The 17,844-nt window shown below is 37.3% G+C and overlaps 2 protein-coding genes across 5 annotated transcripts in view; one reads left to right on the top strand and one right to left on the bottom strand.

The window, feature by feature from the left end:
- The window catches only part of TFG (trafficking from ER to golgi regulator), a 29,359-nt gene extending 23,344 nt beyond the window's left edge, over positions 1-6,015 (top strand). Inside the window, exons 7-8 of one of the 4 annotated variants that reach the window (XM_055127022.1) lie at positions 1,400-1,498; positions 5,052-6,015. In XM_055127022.1, coding sequence (XP_054982997.1) covers positions 1,400-1,498; positions 5,052-5,431 — 479 coding nt within the window. In that variant the 3' untranslated portion in view covers positions 5,432-6,015. Of the gene's footprint in view, positions 1-1,399; positions 1,499-5,048 lie in introns of all 4 variants that reach the window. The other 3 variants (XM_055127021.1, XM_055127023.1, XM_004606745.2) reach the window with 3 other exon arrangements.
- A 199-nt stretch (positions 6,016-6,214) lies between these two features.
- Positions 6,215-17,844, bottom strand: part of ABI3BP (ABI family member 3 binding protein) — a 235,619-nt gene continuing 223,989 nt past the window's right edge. Inside the window, exons 56-60 of the mRNA XM_055127020.1 lie at positions 14,856-14,935; positions 13,871-13,900; positions 12,969-13,130; positions 10,052-10,174; positions 6,215-7,210 (exon numbers count right to left, since the gene is read on the bottom strand). Of these exons, the coding sequence (XP_054982995.1) occupies positions 7,095-7,210; positions 10,052-10,174; positions 12,969-13,130; positions 13,871-13,900; positions 14,856-14,935 (511 nt within the window). The 3' untranslated portion in view covers positions 6,215-7,094. The remainder of the gene's footprint in view (positions 7,211-10,051; positions 10,175-12,968; positions 13,131-13,870; positions 13,901-14,855; positions 14,936-17,844) is intronic.

Here is a 17,844-nt window from a genome sequence, read left to right as displayed (position 1 = left end):
GTGGAACAGTTAAACAAATATTTCTGTCAAAAAAAAAAGAGCAACAACATATAGCTGCTTGCTAAGGGAATAAGCCAGATAAATACAGTGTATCTCATTTAGTGCTGAAGTAAATGGATCAATAGAAAGGACTCTTTCTAGTCTGTGATTGCTAACTGCTTACTGCACTTAAGTTTGTGTTGCACTACATAATGTGTAGGCTTTTTCCAGGGGTTATCTCTGTCAGTATTCTTTTGATTAATAGAATTTGAACATTTTCCAAAGAATTAATCAATATACTTTTAAAGATGTAGGTACTAGCTAGATATTAAGTATAAATTTTATTTCTACTCTTGGAGTAAAAATAAAATATATTTTATTTTATTATTTATTTATTTTTTATTATTATTGAAATTTTTAGCTAAAATCACCTTTAGAACAGCTATAAAGTGATAGAGATAATAAAAGTCATTATCCTTGTTTTGAAATCAAAGGTAATAATTGTTTCAAAGTTTTCTTGATAGGAACTGCTGACTGTTTCCCACTTCCACAGACACATCCATACTGTGAAGCAAGTCTACCAATCTGTCATTATTCAGTAGTGCAGTATGGGACCATGTAGGCCTCATCAGGTTACACATGGTTGCTAGCTGTTATATTCTGGTGATGGATAAAGTAAACTTCAAATGTCTGTGGTATCTTTGAAATCTGGAATGAAAGTTGTTTGCTGTTACCGAAGTGCTTAATATGGTAATAAAGATTAAATCCTTTAGGTGACAAATATAGTTCTTGGGAAAGATTTAAGAACTTAAAAAAAAAAACAAAACCAAAACCAAAATTGTTTCGAGTCCATTTTATTTATTTATTTTTAAATTTGAAGCACCAGATTTCCAACACTGTCAGTGGTCTGGTTCCATGTGTACAATGTTTCTAACATTACACCCTCCACCGGATTGTCAGTTTCCCTACATCATTGTCTTGGTGTCCCTCCCACCCCTCTTCAACTTTGGACCCCTTCCCCCCATGGTAATTACAGATTTAAGAACTTTCAACTAGTATTTATTTGACCCATGTAACGTCTTTTAAAATTTTTCAGTTTTTTTGATTTTTATTGAACATAATCTACCTGTTGGGCTATATGGGTTTTTTTTGGTTATTGTTCATTTGTCTTTTGATATTTTCAAAGAAACCATCAGTGCAATTTACTGCCCACTAATGACTAAAATGCACCCACTTTCTTAAATTGGAACAGTTTAATTCTTGTCTTCTTTAGAGACATTTTAAAGGAGGGATAGGTATGTTTTTGTATCTTGTTTCTCAGTGTATTTATGTTTGGAGGGGATGAGAATGTTAAAGTGTCTTCACATTTTTTTCTCTGTGGAGTTAGACCTCCTTTGTCCTCTCCGTTTGTCTTCCTTAGGCCAGGCGTACCAGCAGTACCCACAGCAGGCTGGCTACAGTGCTCAGCAGCCGCAGGCACCACCACAGGCACCGCAGCAGTATGGTATCCAGTATTCAGGTGAGCAGCTGCCCAGGGGAATTGGCTCATGGTTTCTGAGTTACTGCTGCCCTCTAATCCCTACGTCATAACTCCTCAGTTGGTCATAGAAAGTATTAAGTATTTATTGAGGAAATCACTTAAAAAAAAAATTACATAACTTGTTGTAAATCAGTGTTTCAGGATTTCCAGTGGGCAAATGAAACTTAAATCATAGTAGATAAAATATTGTGTAATAGCCTAAAATTTTTTATATAAAGCTATCTATTGCTATCTATTACTTCTTAGGTGACTCAGAACTGCAAAAATATCCAAAATTCCCCTCCACTGAATATAATGTTTAATCTCAGTTTATTCTTATTACATGTAAAATACAAACTTTCCTTTGTATTTTGAAAGATCATAAACATAAGAGCCATATTGAGCAATATAGGTTTGTAAATCTCCTGAAAGTGTATAGCATTACCAAAAACTGCATAAAGTAGAATTATGTGGGTATTTCAGGCAACTAAGAATTTAGGTGTTTTTGCTTAGGGTGGTGGGGTGTGTGTGTGTGCACTCATCTGTTAGTGCTCGGGGACCAGTGCTAGGGATTGAAATGCAGTCTCAGTGCACTCTTTCACATGCAAATGTAAAACATGTACTATGAGCCCTTTGAGCTGCCCAGTACTACATTATTTTAGTAGGCATTCTGTTTATTTTGTTTTATCATCTTGCATTGAAGACTATCCATAATTAAAATTATAAATGTAACACTAAGCTGAAGATTTAAGTACCAAATTTCAACTATAATTGAAAATAACATTTAAGTTTTGCCTGGATTCTATTTTATCAAGTTTTCTAACATCAACTAGAATAGGATTTCCTAAATTTTCTCCACCCATGATCCTTTTGTGCCTAGGAAATTTTTATGTGACCCTGAGTATATAGGTATGTAAAATAGGGATACAAACCACTCTTCATATATTATAAATTTATTTCAAAACAAATTCTGAACGTTTTTTTCCTTTTTTTTTTTGGTGTGTGTATGTGTATCACCCATCCCTCCATATTTAATTACTCACAACCCACATTTTAAGTAAATAGGACTGTATGCAAGAATTAGTGAACTTATGCCTATGGGCCAAATCTGGCCTGTTGTGTTTTTTTTGTAAGTACTACTGAAATATAACTACACCCATCCATTTTTGTGCTGTCTGTTGCTGCTTTTTCCACTATCATGGTCAAGTTATTGCAACTGATACTGTACCCACAAATCCTGAAATAGTCATTGTCTGGCACTTAATAGAATCAATGTGTCAGCCTCCAAACTAGATCATATAAATCTTGTCTTAATTGGAGTTTGACATATAATAGCAGTTTTTAGGATGTGTGTGCTGTATGTAGAGTGACTTCATCTGTAGGTACTAGTTTTTAATTACCTAAAATAGAATTTAAACAAATCATGATATTAAAAGGAAGGTGGTTTTTTTAGAAGCCATTAAATTAATAAAATTAGTGTTACAAATTATGTAATTCGTAGAAAATGCTAGATACTAGATGGACAAAAAAGAGCTGGTCACCATCTAAATCAAAACTTGACCTACTACACTCCCTCTTTCCTTTCGCAACATAATTTCAGTGGACCCCAAGTGTCAGTATCCCCATTTTAGGAAACACTGATCACCTCACTGTGTTTCAGCAGAGCATTTTTCAATCACACATATATCTGGTTCTTATTTCTAGAAATTTAACTTTAAGGGAGCAGCAAAGTGGGGCTCAGGCTTTGAAGTTTTAAAAGCATCGTAGAATTGCATGTTATTCTAAAATACAGCCAAGGTTGAATGAGGCAACTAAGTTTCTTGGTGTTTACATTTAAGGACTTACCTGTTAGTGACAAGCTTGACCAGAACCCTGTGCTTGACTTTGTAGTTATGTACTTCCCTAGAGCATTCTCCAGCATAGAGCAGGTGCTGGCACACTTACTTGCCATGAAAGGCTAGAGTAAGGAGTTTAATCTTGGTGGACCAGATAACCTCTTGCCCTAAATTCTTTATTTATTAAAAAATGAGCAACAACACAAATATCTCATTTTCTGCAATTTACGATGTTCTTCACCAGTTATTTTGTTTTTCAAGAGAGGAAATGGTGAATGGAGGGAGGCCTTACATATATAACAGAAGCATTGTCACATTATAATTAAAGATTAATAGGTTGCTAGTGAAAGGGCATCTTTAGGTAATATTCCCTGTTAAGAAATAATTAACACTCTGGTTGCTTTTAGACTCAGTTGAAAAGTCAGGAAAGAAAAGGCAGATTATTTTTGTTTTGTTTTTGCTCCATTTGAAAATAAATAGACATTTTCAGTATAAAAGCTGAGTTCTTCTGTTTCTCCCAAAGCCTATATTTAAAAATAGATAGAAGAAATTATGATATTCAAGATACATCATGAATTGACTTTAGCATTTAGATGCTACCGTAAGTAAAATGCATTTGGTATTTGATTGACTTGTTAGAAATTAAACTTGCTCTTAATGGGTTTAGTCAGAGTCATGACTTGGAGTAACACTTAGTTCTTTTCAAATTATTATCTTTGTATTTCTGATCCTGCTTGTTCTGTTAACTTGAACTTGATTGGGAGATATGAAAATAGTCAACTAGATTCTCTGCTTGGAGACAGTGATGGTGGTAGCATTGGACCATCTTTGACACATTGTTAGTTTGCCAGTTTCCTGCTGACCTTTTCCAGTTTTATTCTTGGACTCTGTCAAAGAGATTTCTTACATGAGTAAATTTTGAACCCAGGTTCAAGGTGAGTTCAGAATATACTCAAATTCATTCAATCCTTTTTATTTTTAAATGCAGGGTTGTACATATTTTAATTATTTTCTTATGTATCTGGTATTTAATGCTGACAGGATTCCAGTCAATGGAGAGGTTTCATTGCAAGTAGCTGCAGGTGTGTTTCATGGTAGCAATAAAAGTTTTTAGTGAAGCAGAATTTTTCTTTTTAAAATTTACACCCTAGTAAATAATGTAGACGTTCATTTTATGGGACAATATAGTTTGCTTTTTCTGTTATGCTGCTACTACTAAGTGAAAATCAAGTTGTAAAGGCAAAAACTGCAGATACCAAATCTCTTATAAAAATAGGTATTGAATGTTCGCTTTTGAATGACTTGGTTTTTATATCATGAATAAATCTTAAAGCATCTCATCAGTAAGATGTATTTGTAGCACCACTGTTTCTTTAAAATAATTTCATCCTCATGTGTTTTTACTTGGTACTGTTATTAAATAGGCCTCTCCTTCAAAACCAGTCTAATGACTAGCATTAATTCTTGATTTATCATTTGAGTGTCATTTCTATGCTAGGAATTGTTCTGGCGTTGGAATTTGCTTTCACATAATAGTTATCTCAATAGTGCCTCTGATATAGCTTGGTCTTGTAAATAATTAGAGTCTGCTAGTTAAATAAATGGGAAATAAGTTTGTTTCTTACTATTTTTGGCTCATAACAGTAAGACTAATTCTTGGGAAAACTCAGCAAAAGAAAAATAAAATATATCTGTTATGTATTTTGCTTTTGCAGCAGGCTATAATCAGCAAACTGGACCCCAACAACCTCAGCAGTTCCAGGGATATGGTCAGCAACCAACTTCTCAGGCACCTGCTCCTGCCTTTTCGGGTCAGCCTCAACAACTGCCTGCTCAACCACCACAGCAGTACCAGGCGGGCAACTATCCCCCCCAGACTTACACTACCCAGCCCTCTCAGCCGACTAATTATACTGTGCCCCCTGCCTCACAACCTGGAATGGCTCCAAGCCAACCTGGGGCCTATCAACCCAGACCAGGTTTTACACCACCTCCTGGAAGTACCATGACCCCTCCTCCAAGTGGGCCTAACCCTTATGCGCGTAACCGGCCTCCCTTTGGTCAGGGCTATACTCAACCTGGACCTGGTTATCGATAAATAGGTTCAGCTACACTGAAAATTGTAGCTGCTAGCCATTTGCCTCCCAAAAGACTCCAATACTGTTTTATTTTAATTTGTATTGAAGTTCTAAAATTTAAAAAAGCAGAAGCATTTTTTTTTTTTATATCATCGTTGCTGTTAAATGAAAGCATAATTTGCTGGAACTCAAAAAAAGACCAAAAAGATTTTTCTTCCCCTGCTTAAGTATAGCAACTTCCTAGTTATTTTGGAACACTACTCTCACATGTGTGTAAAGTGATTGACTTTCTAGCTTGCCTTGTTCAGAGGATATTAAAATGCTAGGTTGAAATTTAGCCATCTTGGCTTTTTACTATTAACATGATGTACTAAAATAGACCCTTTTGAGAAGACAGCTAGATGTATAAAATGTAACATTGACAGGTTAATAAACATGATTGAATTCATTTGTGCGCTTGTAATTTAATGTAGTATTAACATACATTAAAAGCAAGAAACAAATTTTGTTTAATGTTTGGTCTTAATAGATATTTTTGAGTTATATTAATGGTGTCATTTGACTGGAAGATCAAGGAAAGCTGAATAACTGATTTTCTTTATGGAGATGAACCATTCAAAAAATAAAGAACTTGGTTTTAAAAAATTACATCTCTTTATTGCAGGATTTATACTTGTTGGAGAAGTATAACAGATAGCATTGATAAAACTGAAGCATATTGAAAGGTAAACAGAAGAAAAATCCTTTCAAAATAAGGGTACTTTCTCATCTCCCTCCCCAAATGAAGAAAAAATACCCTTTAAAAGAAAAATGATTTACAGGTTGAGTTAAACAATTATGAAAAAAATCCTCAGATATTTCACACTTAGATGGTCTTAGGTGAAAAGTACTGTAAATAGCACTTACAATGATGGGGATTTTACCACACATTATTTTCTATACTCAGATTTCACATTCAGTCTCTGCATACAGCTTGAGTAGAATATTGATTACTTAAAGGAATAGATTGACAAAATACATTCAGATGTTACATTTATGGGTAGAAAATTATGAAGATTTATATTTTGAAACATTAGATTCTCAGTTTTATTTTTAGCTAAAGTAAAATTTTCTAATCCAGACAAAATCTCAATGCTTTGTAAATACTTAAACTCTATTAGCATGAAAGTTAATTTAGTGCTTCAAGAACACTTATTCAGCTATTGTTAAGCAACTGAAGTTTAAATAAACATGAATATTAGGACGTGGTCTTCCCAGATACAGAAGATAATTTTATCTAATAATTTAAACTAAGTAGAAATTTATGGGATTAACTCACCCATGTATCTACATGCTAGATACATGCTAATTTTAAAAGTATTTTATGCTAGTTTTGTCAAAAAGTATCTCAAAACATTACAACACTCGATAAATAATATACAAATGATCTCTTAAAATACCATGTCTTAGGGAGCCAGCTTCCCAAAAAATGTTATTCTGTTAATGTCTTGCTTTCTTAAAAATGACTTTGTAAAACCTGATAAATATCTTAGCAATCTTCTAATAAACATCTAATATTGCTATTATATTTAAAACTTTATACATAGTAAACAGTTTTAAATGAATGTGGCAAATGCCATAGTGTTTCCAATGAATTTTTTTCCATGATGAAACAAGAAGCACTTTTGAACATGATTGCAACATCTACCACTTTCCAGGAATTGTGGTCCCACATTCATACCATTGGACATAATTGATTTGTGTGTGGCCTCCTATTTCTCCAAATTGGACAGGTTCCTGGCGAACTGCTCTGAAATAGCCTGAAAGGGAAATTAATTTAGTTTTAGCAGCTGATATTATAATGTCCTTGTTGTTCTTAATAGGTTGAAGGATATCACTGAATGCAGTTTTGGCAAAGCAAAATAATTTAGGAAGCAGATAGCAACAGAGGCCCTGGTACCTTCCCGAAGCAGTTATGGCTGACTGAACATCAGAAGTATCTCTGACTTTATTTTATTTTGGTTTTTAAGCCACACCTAGCAATGCTCAAGGGGACCTTATGTGATGCCAGGGATTATAGTGGGGTCTGCTGCATGCAAGGAAAGTGCCTTAACCCCTGTACAGTCTCCATCTCTCCTGACCCTTCTTGCCATTACTTTAAGAAGGGATAGTAAGAAAAAGAACTGAAAAGGGGTGGAGGGTTTTGTGTATTCTTTCTGTATCGTTGACAGTTTTCAGCATACTCTATACAGTTGATCCTTTGGGGTTTAGACTGAGTTTTGTTTCCACCTTCTTAACCTACTCAACTTGAAGACGACAAGGATCTATATCTTTATGAAGAGTCACATGATTTTCTTAATACTTTCGCTTTATTTTAAAAGGTATGTAGTATAATATTTAGACTGTCTTTTTTTAAAAATTCTTTTAATGAATCACTGTGACATACTGTTACAAACTTACAAGCTTTCGTGATTACATTTCAGTCATACAATATTCAAGTATTCATCCCTCCACCAGTGCCACTCTCAACCACCAATGTTCCCAGTATCCTTTCCACCACCCCCACCCCTTCCCATCCCCTGCTTCTGTGGCAGGCACATTCCCTCTTTCTCTCTCCTTTTGTGTGTTACGGTTTGCAATAGAGGTACTAAGCAGCCCTTATGTTTGGTCCATAGTCTACTTTCAGCATGCATCTACCATCCCAAGCGAGCTCTCCGACCATCAACTATCATTTACTTAGTGGTCCCTTCTCTATCCCAGCTGCCTTTCCCCCCAACATGTGAGACTGGCTTCCAAGCTGTGGAATGATTCTCCTGACCCTTATCTCTACTGTCCTTATGTGTTAGCCTCATGTTACTTTATTTCCACAAATAAGTGTAGTCATTCTATGTTTAGACTATGTCTTAATTGACTGTTTAAGATTTCTGGTCAACAGCAAGCTATTAAGGACTTTTTGGTAATCAAGTTATAGTTGGACTTTGAATGATCTGGAGAGTTTCGGGGAAGAGTCAGGAGTTCTAATCCTAATTTACTTGTTCCCAGCACAACTGTACTGACCTGGAAGTATACTTTCTGCACAATAGCTTATGAAAATTGGCCTCAGAAAAAAAATGCCGTACTAAATAAAATGTTAGGCAAAAAGATCAAGAACACTACAGTTACAATTTAAAATTTCAGTGTAGAAGCTGGGAATAAAATTAGTAAAACTGTTCTTTGCATATATGAGGCTCTGGCACCACAAAACCACCTCAAAAAGGACCATAACTCCCCACTTCTTCCTTCAACCCTGGGTAGGAACAGCCACAAGTTTTCACTATAAACCTTATATCATATAGAAACAATTTATAGTATATCCTATGCACAATTCCTTTGAGGCAGCAGCTTCAAATTCCTATGAATGGTATCTCAGATGTTACTAAGTCATCTTTTACTATGTTTGCTATTTTTAAGTGTCAGTTAACAAAATTCGTAACTGGAAGGATTGGTTTAATGACAAAGTAATGAATGACCTTCTGGTGATTCACAAGTAATAATGCATGTTGAATTTGCCCTTTCCTTTGCTGCCTGGATGAGGATTAAATTTCAGTCTCTTCCATTCTTGTTAACCAGTTTGGTACCAATGCTTCTTTTGCAAGTGACAGTAATTCATTTCCCAGCAGACTAGCTTTTAAATAATTGCAGAAAATATTTTTTACATGATAATAATAAAAAGTTTCTAATTTTCTTTTTTTTTTTTTTCCTGTATTTTTGGGTCATACCTGGTGATGCTCAGGGATTACTCCTGGCTCTGCACTCAGGAATCACTATTGGCAGTGCATGGGGGATGATACGGGATCGGGCCCAGGGTTGGCTGTATGTAAGACAAACACCCTACCCACTGTATTACCACTCCAGCTCCAAGTTTCTTACTTTCTAAGGAAATAAAAAGTGAATCTGTACTAAAGTATGACATAAAAGCAATGTAAAATGTCAGCTGAATTTAAACAATTATTTCAGTGCTTATTTGCTTTTTTCAAGTTCATTTTTTTTAAGTAGAAATTTTTATATGTCATTTAAATAGGTTAATTTCCCTTGATCCTAGAACCTTGAAGATTGGGAAGAGAATCAAGAGAAACTTGTTGGACTGGAGCTATAGTACAGTGGGTAGGGCGTTTGCCTTGATAGTACAGTGTGTAGGGCATTTGCCTTGCACGTGGCCAACCTACGTTCGATTCCCAGAATCCCATATGGTCCCCTGAGCACCACCAGGAGTTTTTACTGAGTGCAGAGCCAGGAGTAACTCTTGTGCATTGCCAAGTGTGACCCATAAAACAGAAAAAAAGGGAAACTTGATAAAAGACTTCTTAGGAGGTCTTGCTTTTTTTTTCTAATTGGATGATTAAGAGGAGAAGTACTATGTTTTTTTTTTTTTTTTTTGCTTTGGGTCACACAGCGATGCACAGGGTTACTCCTGGATCTGCACTGAAGAATTACTTCTAGCAGTGTTAGGGGAACCATATGGGATGCTGGGAATCGAACTCGGGTTAGCCGTGTGCAAGGCAAACACCCTACCGGCTGTGCTATTGCTTTAGTCCCCGGAATTATTTCTTAAAGTGATTGAATTCCTCACTTTAAATTCTGGGTTCATTTCTAAAACTCTCAGGTTTCTTAAGGAAACATACCTTCTTTAGTGGGTAACTGGTCAGAAGTGAGTTGCTGCCCCGTGCGTCCATCTAAAAATGAGTCCACAAACTGACAGTGATCTTCTCCATGGCCTCTCTGGTCACCTATATTATAAAATTTTCCTGAAGAACCAGAAAGGAAAGGATTGTAAGTTGTCACATTCTTTGATATGAAACCATCAAGTCATTTCAAATAATCTGTCCTTGTACTTTTTACTCCCTTACCTCATTGACGTCACTGATTTAATTATCTTGACTAGTATATGGAATAGTCTTCCAACCAGCATTTCTGCTTTCACTCTCAGATCTCTTTTCTATGACTACTCCCAGAGGTTAGTCATCTTTTTTAAAAACGCAACTCCACAAACTCATCCACAATACTGAGTTTAGGGGGTAAGTTTGAAAGAGGAAACTTGGGGGCTGGAGTGACTGGAGTGACAGCACAGGGGGTAGGGTGTTTTCTTTCCTTGCATGCGGCCAACCTGGATTCGATTCCCAGCATCCCATATGGTCCCCCGAGCACTTCCAGGAGTAATTCCTGAGTGCAGAGAGCCAGGAGTAATCCCTGTGCAGTGCCGGGTGTGACCCAAAACGCAAAAAAAAAAAAAAAAAAAAAAAAAAGAGGAAACTTGGGGGAGGGAGGTGGGTACACTGGTAATGGGTGTGGTGTTGGAATTATGTAAATAAGACACCACCATTAATAGTATTGTAAGTCACAGAACCTCAATAAAGTTTTTTGTTTTTGTTTTTGTTTTCTTTTTGGGTCACACCCAGCAATGCACAGGGGTTACTCCTGGCTCATGCACTCAGGAATTCCTCCTGGCGGTGCACAGGGGACCATATGGGATGCTGGGAATCAAACCCGGGTCGGCCGAGTGCAAGGCAAACACCCTACCCGCTGTGCTATCGCTCCAGCCCCTCAATAAAGTTTTTTTTGTTTAGAGCAACTCAGATAATGTTACTCCCTTTACATAAATCTCTCTACCCCTACCCTCTCTTCTCAGAATAGAACCCCAGAGCCTTGGCTTCAAAGTTCCATGTGATTTCATGCCTGATCTTCCTTTTCCTAAGCTTCAGCTGTGCTTGGTGTAACTGGCAAGGTAATGTTTGACCAAAACCACAGGACTTTGTATTTCTCTGCTTTTTCCTTTTGATAATTGCTTGGTTCTCTTTCATAGTTTTCTTCAGAGGGTTTTCCCTAACCATTTCTGCCTTTAAATTTTTTTCTTTTTTGCTCTTGTGTTATTGTTCCAGTCCAGACTGGAGTGATAGCACAGCAGGTAGGGTGTTTGCCTTGCACGTTGCTGACCCGGGTTCGATTTCTCTGTCCCTCTCTGAGAGCCCGGGAAGCTACTGAGAGTATCCCGCCCGCATGGCAGAGCCTGGCAAGTTACCTGTGGCGTATTCAATATGCCAAAAACAGTAGCAAGTTTCACAATGGAGACGTTACTGGTGCCCGCTCGAGCGAAATCTTTGAACAACGGGATGACAGTGCTACAGTGCTCTTGTGTTACACCCAAAACACAAAAGTGAAAGAGAGATATGGGGCAAGTTCTGGCTTGGCCTGGCAGTACTTGGAGGACCCTGTGGTACCAGGAATCGAATCACACTCCAACTTACTGAACTATCTCACCACCTCTCTCTGATCATTCAAATGAAAAGGCTTCTATAAACCCGTTTTCTTCAAAACCCCAGCTTATTTACATAGTTGTCGCCTGATTAGATTGTAAGCTACAAAGAACTTAGAATGTGTATGGTTCATTGCTTTTTGTCCCTAGCACCTAGAATGATGTCTGACATAAAGTAGATATTTGATGAATGATTGAGCAAAAGCCACCTTTTCTGTCGTGCTGGGGGCAGCTATGTTTAAAAGTTTTACCGTATAAATATAGAAGAGTCTAGTTAGAGTCTTTTGAGTCTTGTCATAGCTCTTGAGCCCAGTGGAGTTTTATTTAAAAAATTAATGTACTGAATCACTGAGATGCAGTTAGAAATTTGTTCATGATTGGGATTCAGTCATTCAATGTTCCAACATCTGTCCCTTCACCAGTGTACATTTCCTACCACCAATGTCCCCAGTTTCCCTCCTGTCACTCCCCCTTCCTTCAGTCTGCCTCTATGACAGTCACTCTCTCTCTCCCCACATCCCCCATTGGGTAATATGGTTTGCAAATAGAGGTACTGCAAGGTTATCATATTCTTTTATCTACTTTCAGCATTCAGTTCTTGTCCACAGTGATCATTTCCAAGTATCATTGTCATAGTAGTCCCTTCTCCCTTCTCTATCCTGTCTCCCACCCCTCTCCCTGCCCCCCCCCCCCACACACACACTCATACACACACATTGTGGCAAGCTTCCAACTGTGGATCAGTGGTCCAGTATTTTTATCTTGATCATATTTTTGGCAGGCTTGCAATCTTTTTTTTTTTTTTTTGCTTTTTTGGGTCACACCTGGCGATGCTCAAGGGTTACTCCTGGCTTTGCACTCAGGAATCACTCCTGGCGATGCTCAGGGGACCATATGGGATGCTGGGAATTGAACCTGGGTCAGCTCTGTGCAAGGCCAGCTGTACTATTGGTCCAGCCTCAGGCTTACAATCTTAAAGATGTCACATTCCTTCTATAAATATTTATTATTAGTTTTTTTAAATCCTTGGATTGATGTAACAAAATTCAGATTGAATGTGACCAGTACCTGCACATTTAAATTTGCCAATGATAGCACACTTTCAAATTGCATCTTGGTTATTTACCAACTAATAGTGTATTTCAAGCCCTTGTTTTTTAAATTCCATAATCCCTATAACATCTTTCTCAAAAAAAAGAAAACATGTTTACATCTCAGCTTCATGTCTTAAACTGTGCATAAAAAAGCCCAGAAGGACATGACTACGAACATTTGATCGTCTGACCTACCTGTGAGGGAATCGCTCAGGTAAATCTTGTATCTGAGGGAGTTACATAGCTGCACCCCTACAAACTTTTTATACCATGTTCTTTTGACATACTGTTTTCCTTTGCATTCTGAGTAAGAGTCAGAATTAAAGGGTCTTTCAGTCCAGATGGCATCTCTTCCTGCTGCATAAGGAAAAAACATGGTTTGATTTTAGTAACTGATGTTAGGTATTGAATAATTGTTCCAAAAGCATTTTTAAAATCACTTTGCAAAGTTCACTGGAAATCTCTTGGTGCCCAGTTTTCTCCAATGCTAACAGATCCGCAATATTATTGCATGTAAACATGAAAACCCTTAATTAAATTGTCAAAAGTGAAATAGATCCTAGTGTATATATATGTATATGTATGTATATGTATATATATATATATATATATATTTGGAGTGGGAGGAGGAGGAGTGGAGGAGGAGGAGAGAGAGAGAGAGAGAGAGAGAGAGAGAGAGAGAGAGAGAACACCACAGTGCTAGTGCTATATGTAGATAAGATCCCTTTAGGAGAAAATTTAGGTGTGTTTTTTTTAGCATAGAAATTTAGAGCTGTTTTAATGTATCTTGCTATTAAAGAAAATCAGATGTTATAGCCTCAAAACTATTAAAGAGAAAATATGAGGTGGAGGGGTACGTGATTGAAGGCAGGTGTCAAAATATACAAGATTTCTATTCTGTATTGTAAACTAAGCATTTACATCTATTTAGATATTCTACTGGGGACTGAATGAACTGAGTGAAATCTTGACTGAAATTCTGACATGCTTATTGAGTTCTCAACACAGAAGCACACACATTATATTACACACACACAAACACACACACTCACAAACACACAAAATGTACTATTGTTTGCATTTAGAAATTCACTTACCAGAAATTGGCTCACTCACTCTTGGGTCAGCTGAGAAGAAATAGCAAACACCAGTCAATTATTAGCTAAGTAAATCCCAGTGTTCAGAGGCATAATGAAGGTGAAGGTTTCTTAGGGTTAGGAAGTCTTACTTGCAATGTAGTACACTCTTGCTAATGAGTAAGTCTGAAAGTAATCTGCTCTCATTTGGGGAATAACTTTCTAGGTACTCATTTGTATCTTGTAAATGCAATTTGAGTAGTTTAGAATCTTTTGCTTGCCAGCTAGCTTTCATGTTCATTTTAAAAGTTCCCCCAAATTTTTGATGGCACAAAGATGCCATGAATTGAAGTTTGTATAAAAATTAGGCAAATAATAATACTGTGGGTACAGATGTATTTTGTTGAGAAATTGGATTAGTAGCTCAAATTAGAAAAACAATCATAACTTCTTGACAAATTAGAAAAACAATCATAACTTCTTGAATCAAATATTTCCCTTGTAAAGATAGATTGGCTCAGTGCCAATAATTTTGATATTAGGCATATTATAGGGAAATTCATTCATTAGATTATTTTACCATAGATAGACTACGTATTTTTCTCTTAATGTGCCTGACTTACTTCTACTGACAAATGAGGGAAAGCATAAGTGATATTTCCATTTTTTTCCCCAGTGAATTCTTAAAATTAAGTGCAAGAAACTATACATAAAGTATTAAGCCAGGTTTCACAAATGCACCCTATGCCAAAACATTATGGACCTTTATATTCTTTGTTTTTTTTTTGTTTTGTTTTTGGGTCACACCCGGCGATGCACAGGGGTCACTCCTGGCTCTGCACTCAGGAATTACCCCTGGTGGTGCTCAGGGGACCATATGGGATGCTGGGAATTGGGAATTGAACCCGTGTTGGCCGAGTGCAAGGCAAACGCCCTCCCCACTGTGCTATCGCTCCAGCCCCTGGACCTTTATATTCTTATTGGGAATTATCACTGCTATGATTACCTGATTCAGTGCTGAATTTCACTGTGTTGCTGACTGGGCCTTCACCAAGGGGGTTTATGGGTTTCACCTGGAATTCATAACTGTGTAGGTGGAAAAAATAAATTATATTTAGAGTATAGAACAACATTCCATTCCTCTGACATTCTTCCCTGGTTTTGTTTCGAGGTCACTATGACTATGAATGGTCATACATTCTAGTAGTAGCTTGAAGAGAGAACAAAATTTTGCTTACCAGTTTGTCAAATATTTTGTTAAAAAAAAAGATTTCTTTCAACCTCTAAAATTTAAAATAACTGGGTGAGTTGGTAATGGATACATAGAAGTATGTAGTGGACATAGGCTAATTCCTGCAACCAGAGGCTTCAGTTTCTTTACGATGTCCTAACTCCTTTCTGGGGCAAATAAACAGAAAGTTCCTTTTTATTTCTTACCATAATATTGGCATTAGCCTTATATGCCTCTCACTAGGGAACCTGGACTGTCTACATAGAATCAGAAACATTGGCTTGTCAGCAATACTAGAAAAATTATTTTCAGTGAAGCAAAATAGTTTTATTTTATTTAAAGAAATGCACTTAGAGAAATGGGAGGGAAGAGAGAGATTCACATTAAAGAGAGAACACTGGCTTCTCCAGAGTGGGAAAAAGCATCACTGAAAATCAGTAAGCACTGTAGCACTGTCGTCCTGTTGTTCATCGATTTGCTCAAGCGGGCACCAGTAATGTCTCCATTGTGAGGCTTTCTGTTACTGTTTTTGGCATATCGAGTACGCCTGGTAGCTTGCCAGGTTCTGCCGTGTGGGTGGGATACTCTAGGTAGCTTGACGGGCTCTCCAAGAGGGACAGAGGAATCGAATCCGGGTCAGCTGCGTGCAAGGCCCTACCCGGTGTGCTACAGTGCACTGGAGTTCCAGAGGAAATTAGTGAACAATGGAAAAATGTCTTTAAAAGTATGGTCTATCCTTTAATCTATGTACAGTTTTTCTCTGCCAGAGTAAAACAAGGATTTTTTTCCCCTGACACATAAGCACTCAATAATGTCATCTTCAATAGTTTTCTCAAAATGTTTCTCAAAAAGTGAATAAAGAAAGACATTAATTCATCAAAGGAGAAGTAGAAGATGATGGTGAAGGATTCTAGGAGATGTTGCCATAAACAAGCAGATAGAACAAACAGTACTGAGATATTTTAGCTTCTTAAGGAAAGATTACTTTAGAAATGTGAATTTAATTAACAGAATAGATAGCTAACAATCAAAAACGGGAGTCAGCTAAGACAGGGATGGTGACTCAGAGACCCCCAAACTCCTTTTTTCTCATAGACACACAGTGAAATACACGTGGAACAATTCCCTATAAGAAAAATCCAGAAACTAGCTGAGCAACTTCTACACATCAGGGAAATGAAAAAACTTACATGGAAACTGGTGGGAAAAGCTGAGACACTCTCACCCTTGCCCTGGCCCATAGCCATGTAAGCTAGGAATTGAAGTTGAGACCTTCAACTCCCACCTTATCTCTGAGAAGGGCATTTATACCGCTATACTAACACCAAATTTTAAGTCACCCCTGAAGAATACACTGCTTGAACATCAGCTTCTGGAAGGTGACAGAGCTTGTGCCCAATGAAACTCTTTCAAGAGCATATAGTGGAGTAGGAGAATAACTGAGCTAGAATACTTGCAAGTGGAAGGTCACAGGTTCAATTCCCAGTGACTTTATAAGCTGACCGAGTGGCTGCCACTGGTGATCCCTGGACTGAAAAATCATTTCCTATAGTATGTATCACAGTCAGCAATTGTGTGTGAGCACCGCAATGAAAGGGATATAACTTCTCGTGAGTACTGCTTAAAGATAAACACCAAGACAGGAAGTGTGGCCCTTTTATGAATGCCACAGAGACCCCTAATGAGCACTGTAACCAAAATGTACATAAACACAACAAAGAGTGAAGTCCTGAGGGAATAATACCACAACTGATGCACAATATATGATGGGTACCACAAATTATGTACAAGTATCACAACCAGGAGTGTGTGTGTATTTTAATCACTGCAATAAAACAATGAAGGGAGGGAATACGGTGAATAATGTAGGTAACATAAATATTTCTTTACAAGTGCATCAGAACTCTTTATTGCTATTTCTCCAGGATAATGACACCTGCCTTTTGAGAGAAATGATTAGAAATTGAGAATGACATACTCATCAAAATATCATAAGTAGAAAGGCAATTACCAGATATCTGACCCATATGTGGTATATAAAGAAAGCAAAGGAAGAGATAGTATCCATTAAGAACAAACAAACTGATGCCAGAACTAAGATTACTGAAGGGGTGGGCAATGGGCTGAAAGGGTTAAGGAGGTCCAGTAAAGAATGGTAGAAGAGGTCCATATACCCTGGTGGAGGAACAGATACTGGCACTTGGGTGGTGATTGCAGTAATATGCGTTTTGAAGAGGTAAAAATTGGACCTCTCAAACAAGTACAAAATTGTAAACCAATGTTATTCAATAAAAAGATAAATTAAGAAGCAAGCATTGTTGTTGTTTTAGGGCATTTAGAAGACTTAAATTTTCAAATCTATATCTGAACAGAGAAGTCCTGGTGGACAACTATAGTCCAGCATTGACAAGATGCTGGACTATAGAGGACAAGTCAAGTGACTAACATGAGGCATAGTGCTATGCCTGCTTCTGCCTGCGCAGGGGTGGACCCAGATGAAACCGATCTTTCTGTGTCTGGACCTTCCTTTCAGGAGCCCACACTATGCGGTGATTCAGGTCATACATTCTGGAGCCAGAAACACTTGTGGGTTCACAGTTACATTAGTATAGGACTGAAAGGTAACTTAAATGTTCTGTCAATTTTCTTCATCAATGAGGATAATGATGGAACTGGGGAGGATACTATTCGTCATAACTTCTTAAGGATATAAAAGTATCTGCTTTTATGCATGGGGTATAAGGATTAAAAGAGACAGTTAGTG

This window comes from Sorex araneus, chromosome 2, assembly GCF_027595985.1.
Source record: "Sorex araneus isolate mSorAra2 chromosome 2, mSorAra2.pri, whole genome shotgun sequence".
NCBI lineage: Eukaryota > Metazoa > Chordata > Mammalia > Eulipotyphla > Soricidae > Sorex > Sorex araneus.
This window is presented reverse-complemented; position numbering and strand designations above follow the sequence as displayed.